This window comes from Pristis pectinata, chromosome 11 (assembly GCF_009764475.1).
Source record: "Pristis pectinata isolate sPriPec2 chromosome 11, sPriPec2.1.pri, whole genome shotgun sequence".
Classification (NCBI taxonomy): Eukaryota; Metazoa; Chordata; class Chondrichthyes; order Rhinopristiformes; family Pristidae; genus Pristis; species Pristis pectinata.
The window spans coordinates 62,735,570-62,758,296 of NC_067415.1; the positions used below are offsets into that span (position 1 = coordinate 62,735,570).

General features: G+C 43.9%; 1 protein-coding gene across 4 annotated transcripts in view; it reads left to right on the plus strand.

Moving 5' to 3' along the window:
- abcc4 (ATP-binding cassette, sub-family C (CFTR/MRP), member 4) overlaps positions 1 to 22,727 on the plus strand; it is a 353,844-nt gene that overhangs the window by 112,095 nt on the left and 219,022 nt on the right. For all 4 annotated transcript variants that reach the window (XM_052025926.1, XM_052025927.1, XM_052025928.1 and 1 more), the window contains exons 10-11: positions 10,694 to 10,783; positions 11,245 to 11,436. In XM_052025926.1, the coding sequence (XP_051881886.1) occupies positions 10,694 to 10,783; positions 11,245 to 11,436 (282 nt within the window). The remainder of the gene's footprint in view (positions 1 to 10,693; positions 10,784 to 11,244; positions 11,437 to 22,727) is intronic.

Here is a 22,727-nt window from a genome sequence, read left to right on the forward strand (position 1 = left end):
CAGCATCTATGGGGGGAAAGGAATTGTCAATGTTACGGGTCGACCAGAAACATTGGCAATTCCTTTCCTCCCACAAATAGTGCTTAACCCGCTGAGTTCCTTTGGCAGATTGTTTGTTGCAGGAGGTTGATTGTTGGTGCCTTGACAGAGATCTTTATATCCTCTTTAGCCACAGGAGATGCCCCAGAGGACTGGAGAATAGTCAATGTTATTCCTCTGTTTAAGAAGGACTGTAGCAACAAACCAGGAAACAAGAGGCCAGTGAGCCTTATATCAATAAGATGGAAATTATTGGAGAAGTTTCTTAGGGATAGAATCCACTCACTTCTGGCAAAGCCTGGACTTATTCAGGAGAGATAACATGGTTTTGTGCAGGGGAGGTTATAGCTTACAACTTTATTGAGTTTTTTGAGGAGGTGACAGAGATGATTGATGAGGATAGGGTAGTAGATGTACTAAAGCTTTCAACAAGGTGCTTCATGGGAGGCTGATCCATAAGATTAAGGCACATAGGATCCATGGTGATTTGGTAGATTGGATTCAAAATTGACTTGGCCATTGAAGTCACAGAGTAGCAGTGGAGGGATTTTATTCTGACTGGACATCTGTGATCAGAGGTGTTCTGGAAGGCTGAGACCTCTGTCGTTTGTGATCTATATAAATGTTTCAGATGAAAATGTCGGTGGGCTGATTAGAAAGTTTGCAGATGACACAAAAATTGGTGGAGCTGTGCATAGTGAAGAAGATTGTAAAAGGATTCAACAGGATATAGACCAGTTGGAAACGTGGACAGAGAAATGGCAGATGGAGTTTAATCTGGACAAGTATGAGGTGTTGTACTTTGTGAGGTCAAATGTAAGAGGAAAGTATACAGTAAACGGCAGAACACTTAAGAGCATTGATGTACAGCGGGATCTTGGGATGCAAGCTCATAGCTGCTTCAGAATGTCAATGTAAGTAGAAAGGATGGTAAAGAAGGCAAATGGGATGCTTGCCTTCATTAGTTGAGATATTGAGGGCAAAAGTTGGGAAGTCATGTTGCAGTTGTATAAAACTTTGGTAAGGCCACATAAGATAAGATATTTATTTGTTAGTCACATGTACATCGAAACACACAGTGAAATGCATCTTTTTTTTCCGTTACTGAGAATGTGCTGGGCGCAGCTCGCAAGTGTCGCCACTCTTCCGGCGCCAACATAGCATGCCCACAACTCCTAACCTGTAGGTCTTTTGGAATATGGGAGGAAACCGGAGGAAACCCACGCAGACACACGGGGAGACCGTACAAACTCCTTGCAGACAGCGGCAGGAATTGAACCTGGGTTGCTGGTGCTGTAATAGCATTACGCTAACTGCTACACTACCATGTATAGAGTATTATGTGCAGTTCTGGTTGCCACATTACAGGGGGAATATGGAGGTTTAGGAAAGGGTGGGGGAGAGGTTCAACAGAATATTGCCTGGATTAGAGAATATTAGCAAAATAGAATGGTTGGACTAGCTGGGATTGTTTTCTCTGGAGCATCAGAGACTGGGGACGACCTGATAGAAGTATTGTGAGAGGCACAGGTAGGGAGTCTTTTTCCCAGGTTGGAAATGTGAAATACTAGAGGACTTAGTTTTAAGTTGAGAGGGGAAATTTAAAGGATTTTCCTTTAAATATGGCAAGCTTTTTACATAAGTAGGAAGTGCCTGGAACGCACTACCATAGAAAGTGATGGAAGCAGATATGTCTGCAATGTTAAAGAGACATTTCGACAGATGAATAGGCAGATAATAGAAGGATATACACTGTAAGATATTGAGGCTCTGGTTAAAAAGGGATATTACACATAAGCATTTGGGAACAGGTGAATCTCTTGATGACTACAAGAAGTGTAAGAGTGCACTTAAGAGAGAAGTTAGGAGGGCAAAAGAGGATATGAGAAGGATCTGGCAGGTAAGTTGAAGCAAAATCCCAAGAGATTCCATAGGTACATTAAGAGTAAAAGGGTAGCTAGGGAGAGACCAGGTCCCTTAAAGATCAGCATGGCTATGTGTGGAACCAAAGGAAAAGGGTGAGAATTTTAATGCAACACACACAAAATGCTGGAGGAACACAGCAGGTCAGGCAGCATCTATGGAGGGAAATAAACAGTCAACGTTTCGGGTCGAGATTCTTCATCAGGAGCCCTGATGAATAGTCTCGACCCAAAATGTCGACTATTTATTTCCCTTCATAGGTGCTGCCTGATGTGCTGAGTTCCTCCAGCATTTTGTGTGGTTCCTCCAGATTCCAGCATGTGCAGAATCTCTTGTGTCTCCAAGATTTTTAATGAATACTTCTCTTCAGTTTTTACTGTGGAGAAAATAATGGAAGCTAAGGAAATGGGAAAAATGAGTGGTGATGTCTTGGACCACATCCAAATTAGCAGGGAGGAGGTATTGGAGGCCTTAAAGTGCATTAAGGTGTCTTAGTCCCCAGGGCCTGATCTGGTGCATTCTCGGACCTTGTGGGAATCTAGAGAAGAAATTGCAGAGGCCCTTGCAGAGATTTTTGCTTCTTCTACAGCCACGGGTGAGGTTCCAGAGGACTGGAAAGGGTAGCAAAGACAAGCCAGGAAACTACAGGCCAATGAGTGTGACAATGGTGGTAGGTAGGTTGCTGGAGGGGATTTTGAGGGTCAGGATATACCAACATAGGATCTGGGGGAGATAGCCGATTTGATTCATAATTGGCTCAGTGGGAGGAAGCAGAGGGTGATGGCCGAGTGTTGCTTCTCAGACTGGAGGCCTGTGTCTAGTTGTGTGCCACTGGGGTCGGTGCTGGGACATTTGTTTGCAATTTATAAAAACAATTTGAATGGGAATGTATTTCCCATAGTTAGTAAGTTTGCGTATGATACTAAGATAGGTGGTGTTGTAGATAGTGTAGAAGGGTACGAAAGATTACAGGGGGATCTTGATTAGCTGGGTATGTGGGCTGAGGATTGGCAAATGGCTTTCAGTCCAGATAAACATGAAGTATTGCATTTTGGGAGATCAAACCAGGATAGGACTTATACAGTGAATGGTAAAGTGCTAGGGAGTGTTATGGAACAGAGGGACCTAGGAGTGCAAGTGCATAGTTCGCTGAAAGCGGCATCACAGGTAGATAGGGTGGTGAAAAGGCATTTGGCATGCTAGCCTTCATCAGTCGGGGCAAGGAGTATAGGAGTTGGGAAGTTACGTTGTAGATATGTAAGACATTGGTGAGGCTGCACTTAGAGTATTGTGTACAGTTTTGGTCACCCTGTTGTAGGAAAGATGTTATTAAACCAGAAAGAGGGCAGAAAAGATTTACCAGGATGTTGCCTGGACTTGGGGGCCTGAGTTACACATAGAGGTTGCATTGGCTAGGACTTTATTCCCTGGAACATAGGAGACTGAGGGGTGACCTGACAGAGGTATATAAGATCATGAGGGGCATAGACAGGATGAAAGCACATTATTTTTTTGCAGGTTTTTTGTTGCTAAAAACAGGAGGGCATAGGTTTAAAATCAGAGGCGGGAGATTTAAAAAGGACACCAGGGGTAGCTCTGTCACGCGAAGGATGCTGCGTATTTGGAATGAGCTGCCAGAAGTAGTGCTTGAGGTGGGCACATCAGCAACATTTAAAAGCTATCTAAATAAGTACATTGATAGGGGAGGTTTAGAAGGCTATGGATTGAACACTGGATGATGAGACTAGCTCGCTGGGCAACACAGTTGGCATGGACAAGTTGGGCCAAAGGGCCTGTTTCCACGCTGTATGACTCTATGACTTTATGTGCAGTTGGATAGATTTAGTTAGTTTGGTATCATCGTCGGCTCAGACATCGTGGGCTGAAGGGCCTGTTCCTGTGCTGTACTATTCTATGTTCTAGAGGGCGTAGGTTTAGGATAAGGGATATGGGGTTTAGGGTAAGGGAGATGAAGCTTAGAGGGGATTGGAATAAGAACTCTTTCACCAGGAGGAATCTGGAGCACACTGTCTGAGTGAATGGAGGAGGCAGGTACTCTTACAACATGATTGTTGGTTTAGGCATGGTGCGTTAAAGGGCTTGTTTCTGTGCTGTAAGCCTCTGTGACCCTATTACTCTATATAGTGCCTTTTTCCATTTCAAATTCCCAAACCTAAACAATAGTTGAAAAATTTTAAAAGCCGAAATTTTGATGGTCTCTAGTTTGGACTGGAAAGATTCACGTAATTTATAATGGCACTGGGGACTGCATATATGGAATTCTGGTCTTTCAGATAAATGGGAGGAGGCATTCAGGAGGCATGGGTCCAGGGAAACTTCGCTGTGTGGATTCAGAATTGGCTTGCCCTTAGAAGACAGAGGGTGATGGTAGATGGAGCGTATTCTGCCTGGAGGTCGGCAACCAGTGGTGTTCCGCAGGGATCTGTTCTGGGACTCCTGTTCTTTGTGATTTTTATAAATGACTTGGATGAGGATGTGGAAGAGTGGGTTAGTAAGTTTGCTAATAGCACAAAGGTCAGTGGTGTTGTGGATAGTGTAGAAGGTTGCTGTAGATTACAACAGGATATTGATAGGATGCAGACCTGGGCTGAGAAGTGGTAGGTGGAGTTCAACCCGGAAAAAATGTGAAGTGATACACTTTGGAAGATCGAACTTGAAGGTGGAATACAAGGTTAATGGCAGGACTCTTAGCAGTCTGGAGGAACGGAGGGATCTTGGGGTCCATGTCCATAGATCTCTCAAGGTTGCTGCGCAGGTCGATAGGGTTGTTAAGAAGGCATATGGTGTGTTGACCTTCATTAATCGGGGTTTTGAGTTCAAGAGCCGCAAGGTAATGTTGCAGCTCTATCGAACTCTGGTTAGACCACATTTGGAGTATTGTGTTCAGTTCTGGTCACCTCATTATAGGAAGTATGTGGATGCTTTAGAGAGGGTGCAGAGGAGATTTACCAGGATGCTGCCTGGATTGGAGAGCATGTCTTATGAGGATAGGTTGAGTGAGCTAGGGCTTTTTTTGGAGAGAAGGAGGATGAGAGGTGTCTTGATAGAGGTGTACAAGATGATAAGAGGCACAGACTCAGGGGACAGTCAGAGACTTTGTCCCAGGGCGAAAATGGCTAACAGGAGGGGCATAATTTTAAGGTGATTGGAGGAAGGTATAAGGAGGATGTCAGAGATAAATTTTTTACACAGTGAATGGTGGGTGCGTGGAACGCCCTGCCATCAGAGGTTGTGGGGGCAGATACATTAGGGATATTTAAGAGACTTAGATAGGTACATGAATGATAGAAAAATGGAGGACTATGTGGGAGGGAAGGGTTAGATAGATCTTAGAGCAGGATAAAATGTTGGCACAACATCGTGGGCCAAAGGGCCTGTACTGTGCTGTAGTGTTCTATGTTCAGATAAATATTTTGTTAGCTGAAACAATTGGGAAACATCCTTTCAGTCCCTGGGGCTTAATTCACTCCATTGTGCTCTAATATTTCTAATACTTACTTCTTGATAAAGCTGTGCTCCAGAATATCAGTGTATCCCATTCCTTAACTCTCCAGCCTCCATATCCTTCTCACTAGTGAATTCCAATGAGAAGTATTCACTTAGGATCATGCTCATATCCCCTGGCATAGATTACTCCTTTGGTCAGCTGGTCAGGCAAACAACAGCATGGTTGGCAGTAAACAGTAGGCTCTTTGTTTTAGGTACAACTGATTTAGACTTGATTTGGACTGGGACCCTGCTCTAGGATTCTTGTTTAGGCTCATAGCTAATTTCTGAAGAGCAGTTGTTCAGTTATTGATTCAAAAATCTGAATCACAGCAGTCCCAGCTCTATTGATTCTGCTCTTTTACACTAAGACTTGATTTCTGGCCAGCATCTGAACAGACCAACTTCTGTAACTAATTTTGAACTGTTGCTTCCAAAATCATATGATGCAGAAATAGGTTGTAACTCACTGATTCCACTCCTCCACTTGCTCCCCCTCCCCGACTCTTACACTCCTGCTTACCTTTGATTCTCCATCTCTTGACTCAGTTTGGTCAGATAGTGGATTATTGGAGCTTTTCTGTACTTGCCCTTATTGCCTGAGGCATAGACAAGGAGGTCATGCTAGTCCTGCAAAGATATAAGTTAATAATGTTTGAGAAAAATGTTGAGTAAAATGTTTTCACTGAACAAGTAGTGGGGATCTGAAGCTCACTGAAAAGGTAGTAGATGCAGAAACTTTTACCGGTGTTTTTGAGGAGCTCCTGGATGAACAATAGAAGAGTCATAACTTGCAAAGCTATGGATCAAGAATTGGAAAAAGGGATTAGTCAAAGTCTGTTTTGGCTGGCTTCCTATGTCATAAGTTTCTTTGATTCTCTAAAATTACTTAATCTGGTTTTAACTCTTATTAATTAAACTTGAGTGGAAACACTTTTCTATTTCATCTTGAATCTGAACTTTTTCACTGTGTTAATCTGAACCAGTATCTCAATTTAAGTGTTTGCTCTCATTGCATATTTAGTTTGAAGGGGAAATTCCACTGTGAGTAAAGAATATTGCCATAGGGCGCTCTTGTGTTAAAAAGAGAACTGTGTAAGTGTTACTATTGTGATATGAAAGTGAAAATAACATTGTCGTCTCATGTCCAACTTGGGTAAAAATTCTTCTGACTGGATGTTGTGTATTTCTCGTTTTGTTCAGTTGAGATATGGATGATTGAGAAATCATCCATTTGTTGCAAAGAGAAATCAGTTGGCCTGGTGTGTCCATGCCTGTCAAAAGAACGCACCTCCCAGCACTTGGTCTGCAGTCTATGCAGATCGTGCCTCTTCCAGTACTCATTCCAGTTATGTTTAAATGCTCTTACTACCCTTTCACGTTTTGAGTTCCAGACTTCCACCACCACCCTACCAACTCCTGTGTGAAAACAAAATCCTCATTTAATGCTTTAATTATTTTAAATCTATATTCCCTGGGTTTTGACTCTTCTTAGGTCTTTCTTATTTATTCTCTCTAGCTGCCTCAAAATTTTATACATCACAATTAATTCTCTTACCAGTCTCCTGTATTCCAAGGAAAACAACTCTTGTTTATCTTTTTCTCATCATTATAATTTTCCATTCCCTATAACATAGAGTTACTCAAGATGGAGATGGGCCCTTTGGCCCATGTACTATGTACCAGACCATCCAATCCCTATTAATTTCCAATCCTACACTAATCCCATTTGCTTATCCCCACATTCCATAAACTCTCCCCCCACCCAACCCAGATTTCACCACTTACCTTCACATTAAAGCACAATTTATGGTGACCAGTTAACCTACTGACTATATGTCTTTCAGTTGTGAGGGACACAGACCACCCAGAGGAAATCCATGTGGTCACAGGGAGAAAGTACAAACTCTGCACAGACCACACTGGTCAGGATTGAACCCATCTTGCTGGAGCTATGAACTGCTAACCATGCCATTACACCACCCTTGTAAATCTCTTGCAGGGTCACATCTTTCCTGAAATCTGGTGACCAGAACAGCTTAATGCTTAATACTTAATGCTTAAATTGTGGTCTAATTAGTGTTTTAAGTTGGCGCCAGAGAGAGGCAACTTTTTGTGTGCAGCTCTCAAGGAAATTATAAAATACTCCCATTTACAACTACTACAGCTGAAATCTGCAGCCACAGAGACATTGTTTCGGAGACAATGTTTGAAGCAACGTTGTTTCAAGTCTTTTAAAAAAACAGCCATCTTAAGAACTGACAGACTCATGACTGCAGACCACCCAGTGAGCGCAGCAGCTACAAGCTCAGGGTAAGCCTCTATTGTTAGAGAAAATGCGGCTACAGAGTCGGGCTGCAGGTAAATCTGAAACGTAAGGTCCTAAGACCCCACCTCTCTACCATCCTCCTGGCTAATGTACAGTCTTTGGAAAATAAAATTGAAGACCTCAGCAAGACATTGGGACATTGGGAACATTACCAGAGGGACATTGGGAATTGTTGTATACTCTGCTTCACAGAGACATGGCTCACCCCCAGCACTCCGGACACAGCACTCCATCCCGAGGGCTTCACCATCCACCTCACGGACCGGGTGGCAGCACCAGGTATAGCTAGAGGCGGCAACGTTTGCTTCATGATTAACTCATCGTGGTGCACAGATGTGGTGGTTCTATCTCAGTCCTGCTCCCCCGACCTGGAACATCTGGCCGACAAGTGTCGTCCGTTTTATCTGCTGAGGGAGTTCTCTGCTGTTATCCTGGTAGCGGTGTACATTCCACCCCTGGCAAACATCAAGCTGGCACTAGAAGAGCTGAGCACCATGATCAACGGCCACGAGACAGTGCACCCTGATGCCTTCCCGATCATCGCGGAGGACTTCAACCAGGCCAGCTTGACGAAGTCTCTGACAAACCACCACCGACATGTCACCTGTGGAACCAGAGAAGTCAACACACTCGATCACTGTTACACCACCATTAAGAATGCTTACCGTGCCATCCCGCACCCACACTTTGGCAAGTCCTGGCTGTACTTCTACTCCCGACATATAGGCAGAGACTGAAGACCACAGCACCAGTGGTGAGGACCACGAAGGTATGGTCAAGGGAGGCAGAGAAGCGTTTACAGGACTGCTTTGAATTGGTGGACTGGACCATCTTCAAGGATTCATCTTCGGATCTGAATAAATGTGCCACCGTCGTCACTGACTTCATCAAGACCTGCATGGATGAGAGTGTGCCATGGAGAACATAGCAAGTTTTCCCAAACCAGAAAACTTGGATGACCCAAGAGATTCACATCTGCTGAGGGCTAGATCTGTGGCGTTCAAGACTGGTGATCCAGAACCCAACAAGAAGTCCAGGTACAACCTACGGAAAGCCATCGTGAGAGCAAAAAGGCAATTCCGTGTGAAGTTAGAGACCCAACTGGATGCACGACAGCTGTGGCAGGGTTTACACGCCGTTACATCCTATAAGGCGAAACCTAACAGTATAAATAGCAGTGATGCTTCACTCCCTGATGAGCTGAACTCCTTTTATGCACCCTTTGAAAGGGAGAACAACACTACGCCTGTACGAATCCCCACAGCATCTGGCAACTCTGTGATCTCTGTCTCAGAGGCCATCGTTAGAACATCCTTCAAGAGGGGGAAACCTCGCAAGCCTTCAGGCCCCGATGGTGTACCTGGCAGGGTACTGAAAATCTGTGCCGACCAACTGGCTGGAATATTCAAGGACATATTCAACCTCTCACTGCCTACCGCCACAACAAGTCTACAGCGGACGCAATCTAACTGGCTCTCCTTTCGGCTTTGGAGCACCTAGCAAAGCATACGTCAGGCTGCTGTTTATCAATTACAGCTCGGCGCTGAACACCATCATCATCTCAGTACTAATCAATAAGCTTAAAAACCTGGTCTCCATACCTCCCTCTATAACTGGATCCTTGACTTCCTTATCAGGAGACTAGAGTCAGTGCATGTCGGTAGTAACATCTCTTCGCTGATAATCAACACAGGTGCATCTCAAGGATGCATGCTTAGCCCACTGCTCTACTCACTCTACACTCATGACTGCATGGCTTGGCACAGCTCAAATGCCATCTATAAATTCACTGATGACACCATTGTTGTTGGCAGAATCTCAGATGGCGATGAGGAGGTGTACAGAAGTGAGATAGATCGGTTGGTTGAGTGGTGGTGCAACCTCGCACTCAACATCAGCAAGACCAAGGAATTGATTGTGGACTTCAGGAAGGGGAAGTTGGGAGAACACACACCAGTCTACATTGAGGGGTCAGCAGTGGAAAGGGTGAGCAGCTTCAAGTTCTTGGGCGTCAACATCTCAGAGGATCTATCTTGGGCTCAACACATTGATGCAATCGCGAAGAAGGCACACCAGCGGCTCTACTTCATTTGGAGTTTAAGGACATTTCATATGTCACTGAGACTCTGTGAGTGGAGAGCCTTCTGACTGGTTGCAGCACCTCCTGGTATGGAGGCTCCAATGTGCAGGATTGAAAGAGGCTGCAGAGGATTGTAGACTCCATCACAGGCATAACCCTCCCCGCCATCGAGGACATCTTCAAGAGGCGGTGCCTTAAGAAGGCAGCATCCATTATTAAGGACCCTCACAAACAGGAACATGCCTCTTCATGTTACTACCATGGGGAAGAAGTACAGGAGCCTGAAGACCCACACTCAATGTTTCAAGAACAGCTTCTTTCCCTCAGCCATCAGATTTCTGAAAAGTCCATGAACCCATGAACACTACCTCATTTTTCTTCTTTTGCAAAATATTGCATTTTATTAATTAATGTCCAGCATTATTAACATATCATGATATCAACAATATCTGTTTCCTTATATTTATTTACCATCAATGATGCTGCTTCTCATTTGTGAGTTAAAGATGTACTTTGTTTTGAGCAAAATTTATTGCTTGCATGCAACCTTTCACTATTTCAAATAGTTATCAGTGCATATTCCACTATGCTACTACGTAAAAATATAATGAACTTTTGGATGAATACGAGAAAATGCAAGTACATTAGTTAAAATAATGTTATTAAGTCTGATGGAATCCCAGTCAGTTTTTGAATTGTGATCCCCAAATTTACCCATTATCAACCAACAAGTGCTGTATGAAATTTAGAGTTTTTGTTTCATTCATTTTATATGTTACTTCTGTTTATTTATTATTTCCCTTTTTTCATATCAGACAATGGAAGCTCCATCGCTGCAAAATATTAGTTTTTCTATCAGACCAGGGGAACTTCTGGCTGTGATTGGACCTGTGGGTGCTGGCAAAGTGAGTTTTAATAATGGAAGTGTTAAGTTTTTACTCCATTCTTTAAGTTATAAACATGTAATCTATGGAACCAGAATATTTTTATATTCGTGTACATTATTTTGGGAGTATATATATTTTACTGGATGTTTTTCTGTCTCTTTTCGAGTTTGTTCTTCTCATTTATAAAGAGGTATCACTTCTGTGACTCTTGTACAATATTTTCTTAAAAGGAAGATTTTATTATTACATCCTGCTTTCCCACTCTCCCTTTTTGTTTCTGTATTTTGGAATATTATTTTTAACCTTGAAGAATATTGAGCAGGAGTAAATTCTATTTCTTGGGCTTCCTGAAAGAGCAGTGTCCTAATAATTGTATCGCACTGTGCTTATACTGATCAACAACTGCAAATTGAATACTAATTCTTGAATCTTGATTTCAACAGATGTTTAATAATTGCATTATCAAATTTTTATCATAGTCCTCTATTCTTGCTGCAATACTCGGAGAACTTTCAAAACAAAGTGGTATCCTGGATGTTAAAGGCAAAATAGGTTATTGTGCACAACAGCCATGGGTATTTCCTGGTACTGTTCGGACCAATATCCTATTTGGCAAAGAATACCAAAAAGCAAAATATGAAAAGGTCATCACAGCTTGTGCCCTGAAGAAAGTGAGTATCAAATCTTGCCTATACTAGATCTGATGTCGACATAATTGCTTTGTTGCAAACCATTTAAATATCTTGAAGGAGAATTGTCTTCATAATGACAGAACGAAAGCAATCGGTGCATCCATTGTTTGTGGTGATATATAAATAATAAAATGAAATTTATCGTTGTCTTTATATGACTAATATTAGCAATATTTTTATGTATCTTGCATCTTAGGCAGTCCCTCAAGAGTGAGTAGCTCTTCCTTTTTCTCCATTTCTCTAGATTCTTAGGTTGCTCATGCGGCCAGTGTGGCACCTGCAGACTCTGCCACAGCGGGGACAGAGATGCTGGATGGGATGAGTGGATGGGTAGTTTGCAAGGTGGTACACATCTTCCACTATTCATGCCGGACTTTTGAGAGCTCCCAATGCATGACTTAAAGTTCTCAATGTCATCCTGTATGGTCCTTATGAGAATAAGAAATAGAAGCAGGAATAGGATCATAGCTGATCTTTTGTCTTAGTGCAGCTTTCCTGCACTAACCCTATAATCCTTGATGAGTTTCGTATCTAAAAATCTATCAATGTCCACATTGAATACACTCCTTAGTGCTGTTGGATACTCCATAGATTCACAATTCTCAGGGTGAAGAAATCTCTTCTCATCTTAGTCCTGAATGGCTGATATCTTATTTTGAGACTGTGACCTCTTGTTTTAAACATCTGGCTGGGAACATCAACTCTACAGTTACCCTATCAAGCCCCTTAAGAATTCTGTATACTTCAATGGGATCATCTCTCATATTTCTGAACTAGTATAGTCTGTTTAATCTCTACTTGTACAACAACCCCACTATACCAGGTGTAATTTGCTAGTTTATATTTTAATCTAATTTAATTCAAGAGACTTGTTCATGACTACGACAAATCACCATGGATACAAATATTTTGGTTATAAGTACAGCAGATTTATTAAATAAGTTGCATCCAGTATAAAGAAGCAATATTTAAAGGCAAAACTTCAAAGGCGCTTCTTTCGAGAGACTGTGATGTTGCTCTTTCTTCTGAAATGGGGAAACTATATTGGGGATTAAAGAAATGGCAGTCTGAAAGAGACCCACATTACCTTTGCTAATCTTGGTTTGAGGTATTTATGATACAGATTGGCTAGTGTTGTCCTTGGGTTTTCTATATTCTGCAGTTGTTTTGCAGCTGGAAAATGAAGTTACTGCTTGATGGTCCAGTTGAGAAGTCCAGACAGCAGGAAATAGTTGACAAGGACAATAAATTCAAAGATCTGGGATTAGGTGTATATGTAATTCATTCATAATACACAGGAGCACCTGTGAGAAACATAGAAACATAGAAAAACCTACAGCACAATTCAGGCCCTTCGGCCCACAAAGCTGTGCCAAGCATGTCCCTACGCTAGAAATTACTAGGCTTATCCATAGCCCTCTATTTTTCTCATCTCCATGTACCTATCCAACAGTCTCTTAAAAGACCCTATCGTATCTGCCTCCACCACCATTGCTGGCAGCCCATTCCACACACTCACCACTCTCTGAGTAAAAAATGCTGGCCACAAGAGGACATAGGGTTAAGTTGCTGGGGAGTAGGTATAGAGGACAGCTCCTCTATACCTACTCCTCAGCACCTTAACCCTATGTCCTCTTGTGGCCATCATTTCAGCCCTGGGGAAAAGCATCTGATTATCCATCCGATCAATGCCTCTCATCATCTTATATACCTCTATCAGGTTCCCCCTCATCCTCCTTCGCTCGAAAGAGAAAGGGCCGAGTTCCCTCGACCTGCTTTCATAAGGCATGCTCCGCATTCCAGGCAGCATCCTGCTAAGTCTCCTCTGCACCCTTTCTATGGCTTCCACATCCTTCCTGTAGTGAGGCGACCAGAACTGAGCACAGTGGTGGGGTCTGACCAGGGTCCCATATAGCTGCAACAATACCTCCCAGCTCCTAAATTCAATTCCACGATTGATGAAGGACAATACACCATATGCCTTCTTAACCACAGAGTCAACCTGCGCAGCTGCTTTGAGTGTCCTATAGACCCAAGATCCCTCTGATCCTCCACACTGCCAAGAGTCCTACCATTAAGACTATATTCTGCCATCATATTTGACCTACCAAAATGAACCACTTCACACTTACCTGGGTTGAACTGCATCTGCCACTTCTCAGCCCAACTTTGCATCCTATCTATGTCCCACTGTAACCTCTGACAGCCCTCTATACTATCCACAACACATCCAACCTTTGTGTCATCTGCAAATTTACTAACCCATCCCTCCACTTCCTCATCCAGGTCGTTTATAAAAATCTCAAAGAGTAAGGGTCCCAGAACAGATCCCTGAGGTACACCACTGGTCACCGACCTCCACGCAGAACATGATCCTTCAACAACCACTCTTTGCCTTCTGTGGGCCAGCCAGTTCTGGATCCACATTACAATGTCCCCTTGGATCCCATACCTCCTTACTTTCTCAATAAGCCTTGCTGGTACCTTATCAAGTGCCTTGCTGAAATCCATATACACTACATCTATTGCTCTCCCTTCATCGATGTGCTTAGTCACATCCTCAAAAAATTCATTCAGGCTTGTAAAGCAGGACCTGCCTTTGACAAAGCCATGTTGACTACTCTTAATCATATTATACCTCTCCAAATGTTCATAAATCCTGCCTCTCAGGATCTTCTCCATCAGCTTACCAACCACTGAAGTAAGACTCACCGATCTATAATTTCCTGGGCTATCTCTACTCCCTTTCTTGAATAAGGGAACGACATGCGCAACCCTCCAATCTTCTGGAAACTCTCATGTCCCCATCGATGATGCAAAGATCATCGTCAGAGGCTCCGCAATCTCCTCCCTCACCTCCCACAGCAGCCTGGGGTACATCCGATCCGGCCCCGGCGACATATCCAACTTGATGCTTTCCAAAAGTTCCAGCACCTTCTCTTTCCTAATATCTACATGCTCAAGCTTTTCAGCCCGCTGCAAGTCCACACTACAATCCCCCAGATCTTCTTCCGCAGTGAATACTGATGTAAAGTATTCATTAAGTACCTCCACTATTTCTTCGGGATCCATACACACTTTCCCACTGCTGCACTTGATAGGCCCTATTCTTTCACATCTTATCCTCTTGCTCTTCACATACTTATAGAATGCCTTGGGGTTTTCCTTAATCCTGCCTGCGAAGGCCTTCTCATGTCCCCTCCTGGCTGTCCTAATTTCCTTCTTAAGCTCCTTCCTGTTAGCCTTATGCTCTTCCAGATCTCTAACATTACTTAGCTCTCTGTACCTTTTGTAATCTTTTCTTTTCCTTTTGACTAGATTTATTATAGCCTTTGTACACCACGGTTCCTGTATGCTCTCGTGACTCCCCTGTCTCATTGGAACATGCCTATGCAGAACTCCACACAAATATCCCCTGAATATTTGCCACATTTCTTCTGTACTTTTCCCTGAGAACATCTGTTCCCAATTTAATCTTCCAATTTCCTGCCTGAGAGCCGTTCTTCTGCTCTTCCTGCTTAAAGTACTTACAAACAAGTAAGGCTATTCTAGAAAAATGATGTGAATATAAAAGAAAATCCTTAAACAATAAAATCTAAAGCAGTATTAACAATAATAATGCGGATACAATGATCTCATTAAGCAAAAGTGAGCTACTGAAATCAAATGCATGTTCACTTGTGCAAAAGGAAATCTGAAATAAAACAGAAAATACTGCAGATAGTAGGTATTAGTAAAGGGAAAATTACAGTTAATTTTTCAAATTAAAGACCTTTCAGCTTAACCTATTCAGTATTTTTAGTATTTTCTACTTGTGGGCCTATTTTTTTGAGGTTTGTTGTGGCATCAATGGGACAATAGTAGGAAAGATGTAAAAATCAGCAAAAGCCAGAGAACATTGATTGGAGTTATTCATAGGCCACCAAAATAAAGTTTTGATATTGGTTTAGAAGTGCATATAACAGGCTCTCACAGTAATGATGAGATGCTTTAACCTGAACATGATTGCAGGGATCAAATTTGCTGAGGTAATTGGGAAGATCAATTCAAATATTCGATCGAGAGGTGAGCGAGTGGAATTGGCAGAGGAGTTCCGAACAGATAAGTTTTTTTTCCCTAACGGTGTGAGGATCAAAGTGGCTCAAAGTGGCGGCGCAGGTTGACTCTGTGGTTAAGAAGGCATATGGTGTATTGTCCTTCATCAATCGGGGAATTGAATTTAGGAGCCGTGAGCTATTGTTGCAGCTATATAGGTCCCTGGTCAGACCCCACTTGGAGTACTGTGCTCAGTTCTGGTCGCCTCACTACAGGAAAGATGTGGAAGCCATAGAGAGGGTGCAGAGGAGATTTAGAAGGATGCTGCCTGGAATGCGGAGCATGCCTTATGAAAGCAGGTTGACGGAACTCGGCCTTTTCTCCTTGGAGCGACGGAGGATGAGGGGGGTCCTGATAGAGGTGTATAAGATGATGAGAGGTATTGATAGGGTAGATAGTCAGAGGCTTTTTCCCAGGGCTGAATTGATGGCCACAAGAGGACACAGGTTTAAGGTGCTGGGGAGTAGACATAGAGGAGATGTCAGGGGTAAGTTTTTTACTCAGAGAGTGGTGAATGTGTGGAATGGGCTGCCGGAAATGGTGGTGGAGGCTGATACGATAGGGTCTTTCAAGAGACTGTTAGATCGGTATATGGAACTGAGTAAAATAGAGGGCTATGGATAAGCCTAGTAATTTCTAGGGTAGGGACATGTTCGACACAGCTTTGTGGGCCGAAGGGCCTGAATTGTGCTGTAATTGTTCTATGTTCTGTGATAGCTGGGAGTAACTGTACAGGCACGTGACGTCAGTCAGTAGCGCACGAACAGTTTAAAAAGAGAAGGAAAGTCTTCAGCGTTTTTGATGGGAGCGAGAGGCAAGCGAGCGGAATCAACTGATGAGTTCTGAACGGATAAGTTTTTTTCCCTAATGGTTCCGGATAGCGCGCGAATAGTTTAAAAAGAGAAGGAAAGTCTTCGGCGTTTTCGCTCAGGAGCGAGAGTCGAGCGAGCGGAATCAGCAGAGGAGTTCCGAACAGATAAGTTTTTTTTTCCTAACGGTTCGTGGATAGCAGGGAGTAGCTGCATAGGCGCGTGACATCAGTCGGTACGCGCGAACATTTTAAAAAGAAGACTGCCATATCCAGCGGGAAGCGTTTGGAGCGGGCAGTGGAGTGAGAGGGAGCAGAGTGATTGGGCTTTGGCTCAATGGGCTTCGGCGGTAAAGGGGAGAGGTGGGTGAGTAGCTGGTAAGTAAGGGTAAGGTTTACCTGCTATTGTTATAAGTTTTAATTAGGATAAAACTAGGTAGGGAAAGAATAGTTCAGATGAAGGAGATGGTGATGTGCTGCAGCTGCTTGATGTGGGAGCTAGTGGACCCTGCTAGGGTGCATGGTGACCACTTCTGCAGTAAGTGCTGGAGGCTGGAGGAACTTTGGTTCAGAATTGATGAGCTGGAGTCGCAGCTTCAAACACTGCGAAGCATCAGGGAGGGAGAGAGTTATGTAGATACTGTGCATCGGGGGACAGTCACCCCCCCCCCCCCCCCCTTAGAGCAGGTACTTCTAGGGTCCAGGAAGCAGATAGAAGGGTGACTGTCAGGGCAGAGAAAAAGAAAAAGAAAGGGAACAGGCAGATAGTATGGAGGACCCCGGAGGCTGTTCCCCCCAATAACAGATTTTCCGCTTTGGAAGCTGTTGAGGGGGATGACCTGCTGGGATCAAGCAGCAGTAGCCAGGTCTCTGGCACTGGGACCGGTCCTGCTGCTCAGAACGGAAGGGAGGAGAAGAGGAGGGCGGTAGTTTAGAGGCCTCGACAGTCAGGGAACCAGATAGGAGGTTCTGTGGAAGTGAGCATGAATCCCGGCTGGTATGTTGCCTCCCAGGTGCCAGGGTCCGGGATGTCTCTGATCGGGTCCACAGTATTCTTGAGCGGGAGGGAGAACAGCCAGAAGTTGTGGTACATGTTGGTACCAACGACATAGGTAGGAAGAGGGATGAGGTCCTGAAAAGTGAGTTTAGGGAGCTAGGTAGAAGGCTGATGAACAGGACCTCAAGAGTAGCAATCTGAGGATTGCTGCCAGTGCCATGTGATAGTGAAGGTAGGAATAGGAGGAGATGGCAGATAAATGCGTGGCTGAGAAGTTGGTGCAGGAGGGAAGGTTTTGATTTTTGGATCATTGGGATCTCTTCTGGGGAAGGTGGGAACTGTACAGAGTGGACAGGTTACACCTGAACCCGAAGGGGGCCAATATCCTTGCAGGTAGGTTTGCTAGGGTGGTTCGGGAGGGTTTAAACTAGTTTGTGAGGGGGATGGGAACCAGAGGGATAGGTCAGAGGAAGAAGTGGATGTGGAAAAGTCAGATCTAACGTAGAGAGGCTTTGAGGAGAGGGAAGCAGAGTACAGGGTATAAGAGTAGAAAGGTCGATAGGCTAAAGTGCATTTACTTAAATGCAAGAAGTATCAGGAATAAGAGTGATGAACTGAGATCTTGGATAAGAACCTGGGACTATGATATTGTGGCTCTTGCGGAGACTTGGCTGTCACGAGGGCAGGAATGGATATTGAATATTCCTGGCTTTCAGTGTTTTAAAAGGGATAGGGAGGGGGGCAAAAGAGGAGGAGGGGTGGCGTTACTGGTCAGGGACACTATTACAGCTGTAGAAAGGGTGGATAATGTAGATGGATCCTCTCTAGAGTCAGTATGGGTAGAAATTAGCAACAAGAGTTACTCTACTGGGAGTATTCTATAGGCCACCCCCCAACCCCCCCAGGTAGCAGCAGGGATACTGAGGAGCAGATTGGCAGGCAGATTTTGGAAAGGCGCAAGAATAACAGGGTTGTTATCATGGGAGACTTCAACTTCCCAAATATTGATTGGCACCTGCTTAGCACCAAAGGTTTAGACGGGGCAGAGTTTGTAAAGTGTGTCCAGGACGGATTCCTGTCACAGTATGTTGACAGGCCAACTAGAGGGAATGCCATATTAGATCTAATATTAGGTAATGAACCGGGTCAGGTGACAGATCTCTTGGTGGGTGAGCATTTGGGGGACAGTGACCACCGCTCCCTAACCTTTAGCATTGTCATGGACAAGGATAGGAGCAAAGAGGATGGGAAGATACTTAATTGGGAAAGGGCAAATTATGAGGCTATAAGGCTAGAACTTGGTGTAAATTGGGATGACATTTTTGAAGGGAAATGTACTATGGAGATGTGATCGTTGTTCAGGGATCTCTTGCAGGATGTTAGGGATAAATTTGTCTTGGTGAGGCAGAGAAAGAATGGCAGGGTGAAGGAACCATGGGTGACAAGAGAGGTGGAACAACTAGTTAGGAAGAAGAAGGCAGCATACATAAGGTGTAAGTGGCAAGGATCAGACAGGGCTCATGAGTAATATAGAGTGGCAAGGAAGGAACTTAAGAAAGGGCTGAGAAGAGCAAGAAGGGGACATGAAAAGGCTTTGGCAAGTAGGGTTAAGGAGAATCCCCAGGCTTTTTTCACGTACGTGAAGAGCAGAAGGATGACGAGAGTAAAGGTAGGACCGATTAGAGACAAAGGTGGGAAGATGTGCCTGGAAGCTGTGGAAGTGGGTGAGGTTCTCAATGAATACTTCTCTTCAGTATTCACCAAGGAGAGGGGCCTTGATAACGCTGAGGACAGTTTTGGTAAAGTTATTGTTCTAGAGCATGTAGATATCAAGAGAGAGGATGTGTTGGAGCTGTTAGAAAATATTAGGACAGATAAGTCCCTGGGTCCTAACAGAATATTCCCCAGGCTGCTCCGCGAGGTGGGGGAGGAGATTGCTGAACCATTGGCTAGGATCTTTGAGTCCTCGTTGTCCACGGGAATGGTACCAGAGGATTGGAGGGCGGCAAATGTTGTCCCCTTATTCAAAAAAGGTAGTAGGGATAGTCCAGGAAATTACAGACCAGTGAGCCTTACGTCTGTGGTGGGCAAGCTGTTGGAAAGGATTCTAAGAGATAGGATTTATGAGCATTTTGAGTATCATGGACTGATTAGGGACAGCCAGCATGGCTTTGTGAAGGGAAGATCATGTCTCACAAGCCTGATAGGGTTCTTTGAGGAAGTGACCAGGAAGATTGATGAGGGTAGAGCAGTGGATGTGGTCTTCATGGATTTTGGTAAGGCATTTGACAAGGTTCCACATGGTAGACTTCTTCAGAAGGTTAGAGGGCATGGGATCCAGGGTAGCTTGGCTGTGTGGATTCAGAATTGGCTTGCCTGTAGAAAGCAGAGGGTTGTGGTGGAGGGAGTGCATTCGGATTGGAGGGCTGTGACCAGTGGTTTTCCACAAGGATCGGTTCTGGGACCTCTACTTTTCGTGATATTTATGAATGACTTGGATGAGGGGGTAGAAGGGTGGGTTAGCAAGTTTGCAGACGACACAAAAGTCATTGGTGTTTTGGATAGTGTGAAGGAATGTTGAAGCTTGCAGAGGGATATTGATAGGATGCAGAGCTGGGCTGAAAAGTGGCAGATGGAGTTCAATCTGGAGAAGTGTGAGGTAGTACACTTTGGAAGGAGAAACTCCAAGGCGGAGTACAAGGTTAATGGCACGATTCTGGGCAGTGTGGAGGAGCAGAGGGCTCTGGGGGTTCATATCCACAGATCACTGGAAGTTGCCTCACAGGTGGGTCAGGTAGTTAAGAAAGCTTATGGGATGTTAGCTTTCATAAGTCGTGGGATCGAGTTTTAGAGCCGCGAGGTAATGATGCAGCTTTACAAAACTCTGGTTAGACCACACTTAGAGTACTGTGTCCAGTTCTGGTCACCTTGTTGTAGGAAGGATGTGGAAGTGTTGGAAAAAGTGCAGAGGAGATTTACCAGGATGCTGCCTGGATTGGAGAGTATGGATTATGAGGAGAGACTAAGGGAGCTAGGGCTTTACTCTTTGGAGAGAAGGAGGATGAGGGGAGACATGACAGAGGTATACAAAATATTAAGAGGAATAGTTAGACTATACAGCCAGCACCTCTTTCTCAGGGCACCAATGCTCAATACAAGAGGGCATGGCTTTAATGTAATGGGTGGGAAGTTCAAGGGAGATATCAGAGGGAGGTTTTTCACCTAGAGAGTGGTTGGTGCATGGAATGCGCTGCCTGGGGTAGTGGTGGAGGCAGATTGTTAGATAAGCATATGGAGGAATTTAAAATAGGGGTATATGTGGGAGGAAGGTGTTAGATAGTCTTTGGCATGGTTTAAAGGTCGGCACAACATGGTGGGCCGAAAAGCCTGTATTGTGCTGTATTGTTCTATGGTTCTGCTGTCTATCGGGGAACCAAGCAGAGAAAAACAGTTTTAGAACTAGTTTTGTGCAATGAGAAAGGGTTAATAGATATTCTTGTTCTCAGCAGGCCTTTGGGGAAGAATGATCATAGTATGGCAAAATGTTAAATTTCAAAGTGATGTAGTTCATTTTTGAGACTAAGATCTTAACTATGAAGGCATGAGGAGTGAGTTGGCTTTGTTGATTGGGAGAATACATTGACAGATATAATTTTGGACAGGCAGTGGTTAACATTTAAAGGAATAATGCATAAGTTGCAAATAAAAATCCTTTTAAAGCACAAAACCCCAAAAAGAAAAATGATTTGACCATCCATGGCTGACCCCAAAAATTAAATAATTTATTAAATTAAGGGATGAAATTTATATCGTTGCCAGAAATAGCAGTAGGCCTAAGGATGGGAAGTAGTTTAGAACTCAGTAAAGGATGGCCAAGAAACTGATTAGGAAAGGTAAGGTAGAAGATGAGAGTAGATTGGTGAGGGACAAAAAATGGCTTTTATGGGTATGTAAAAAGGAAAAGACTAGCAAGGGTAAATGTGGACCCTTACAGATAGAGACAGGAGAATTTAAAGTTGGGCAATAAGGAAATGACAAAGGAATTAAACAATGTGTATGTCTTCATGGAATTAAGAGACAGAAGCCCTGTGAGATATATGAGAGATTCAAGACTCTAGTGAGAATGGGGAACTGAAATAAGTATTAGTCAAAAAATCGTACCAGAGATTTGGTGATCTGGAACACTGATAAAACCCAAGGACTTCAATGATCTACATTGAAAAGGGTAGGTTTCAGAACCACTCCCTACTTCAACACCTCATATTGAAGTTGAGAGAGGTTAAAATGTCTGCAGATTCCCCCATCAGCTGATCTGTGCAGGATCCAATGACACGGCTGGGGGTCACCATCCGGGCCAGGTGCTTGCCGTGGGTTCGCTCTCCAGAAGACTGATCTGACGTCTGCAACGATGACCGTGGGTTCAGATGCATTGGAGGCTGTCATTCCATTCCACTTCTGTTCAAAATGTGCATAGAATGCATTAAGCTCATCAAGAAGGGATGCGCTGTTCTCGGCGGTGCTACCTGACTTTGTTTTGTAGCTCATTATAGCATGTAAGCCCTGCCACAACTGGCAGCTGCTGAGATGCTTGTTCAATGGATGCCTCGCAGCGGTGACATGACTGACTATATTTCATTATTGGAGGTGTTGACCTATAGCAACAATTGACCACATAGGCAGGGTCAAGGACCATTAATCAGGGTGCAAGGACATGTCCATCTGCAAAGAGACAAATCCAACAAAGGCAGCACGTATAGTTGGATCTCTGATAAACAATGTTTTTGCAAGCTTAGATTTTCCAAGACTACCATCACATAGATATGTGAAATGCTGTGAGAAGACCTTCAAGCTTGCTCTTGTGCCTGAACTGTTCAGTCTGTGGAGGTCACGGTCATCTTAATTCTCAGCTTCCTCACATCAGCTTCATTCCAAGCAACCAAGCAAAACTATGCAATATCTCACAATTTGCATTTTATCTCGCCGTAGCATCAGAAGTCTCATAGTCACTGTATTTATGCAGGGATGTGTCCACATTTCTCACAGTTTCTCATGGTGTCCACATTTCTCATATTTTCTCAATGACTTCAGCCCATCACGTCGATGCTGGGTCTCAGAACATTGTCATCAAACCCATTCTCCCATTTAGTTCCTGTGACCCATTCTCTCTCACATGCCTATTATCTCCACCCTAATTCTCCTACCACCCATCTACCAGACAATCTTGACCCACTGCAATTCACCTACCGCTGAACCAGGTCCACAGTGGACATCATCTCCCTAGCTCTAAGCGCATCTCTGGAGCATCTGGACAGTAAAGACAGTTACGTTAGACTATTGGAGACACAAGAAAGACTGCAGATGCTGGAAATC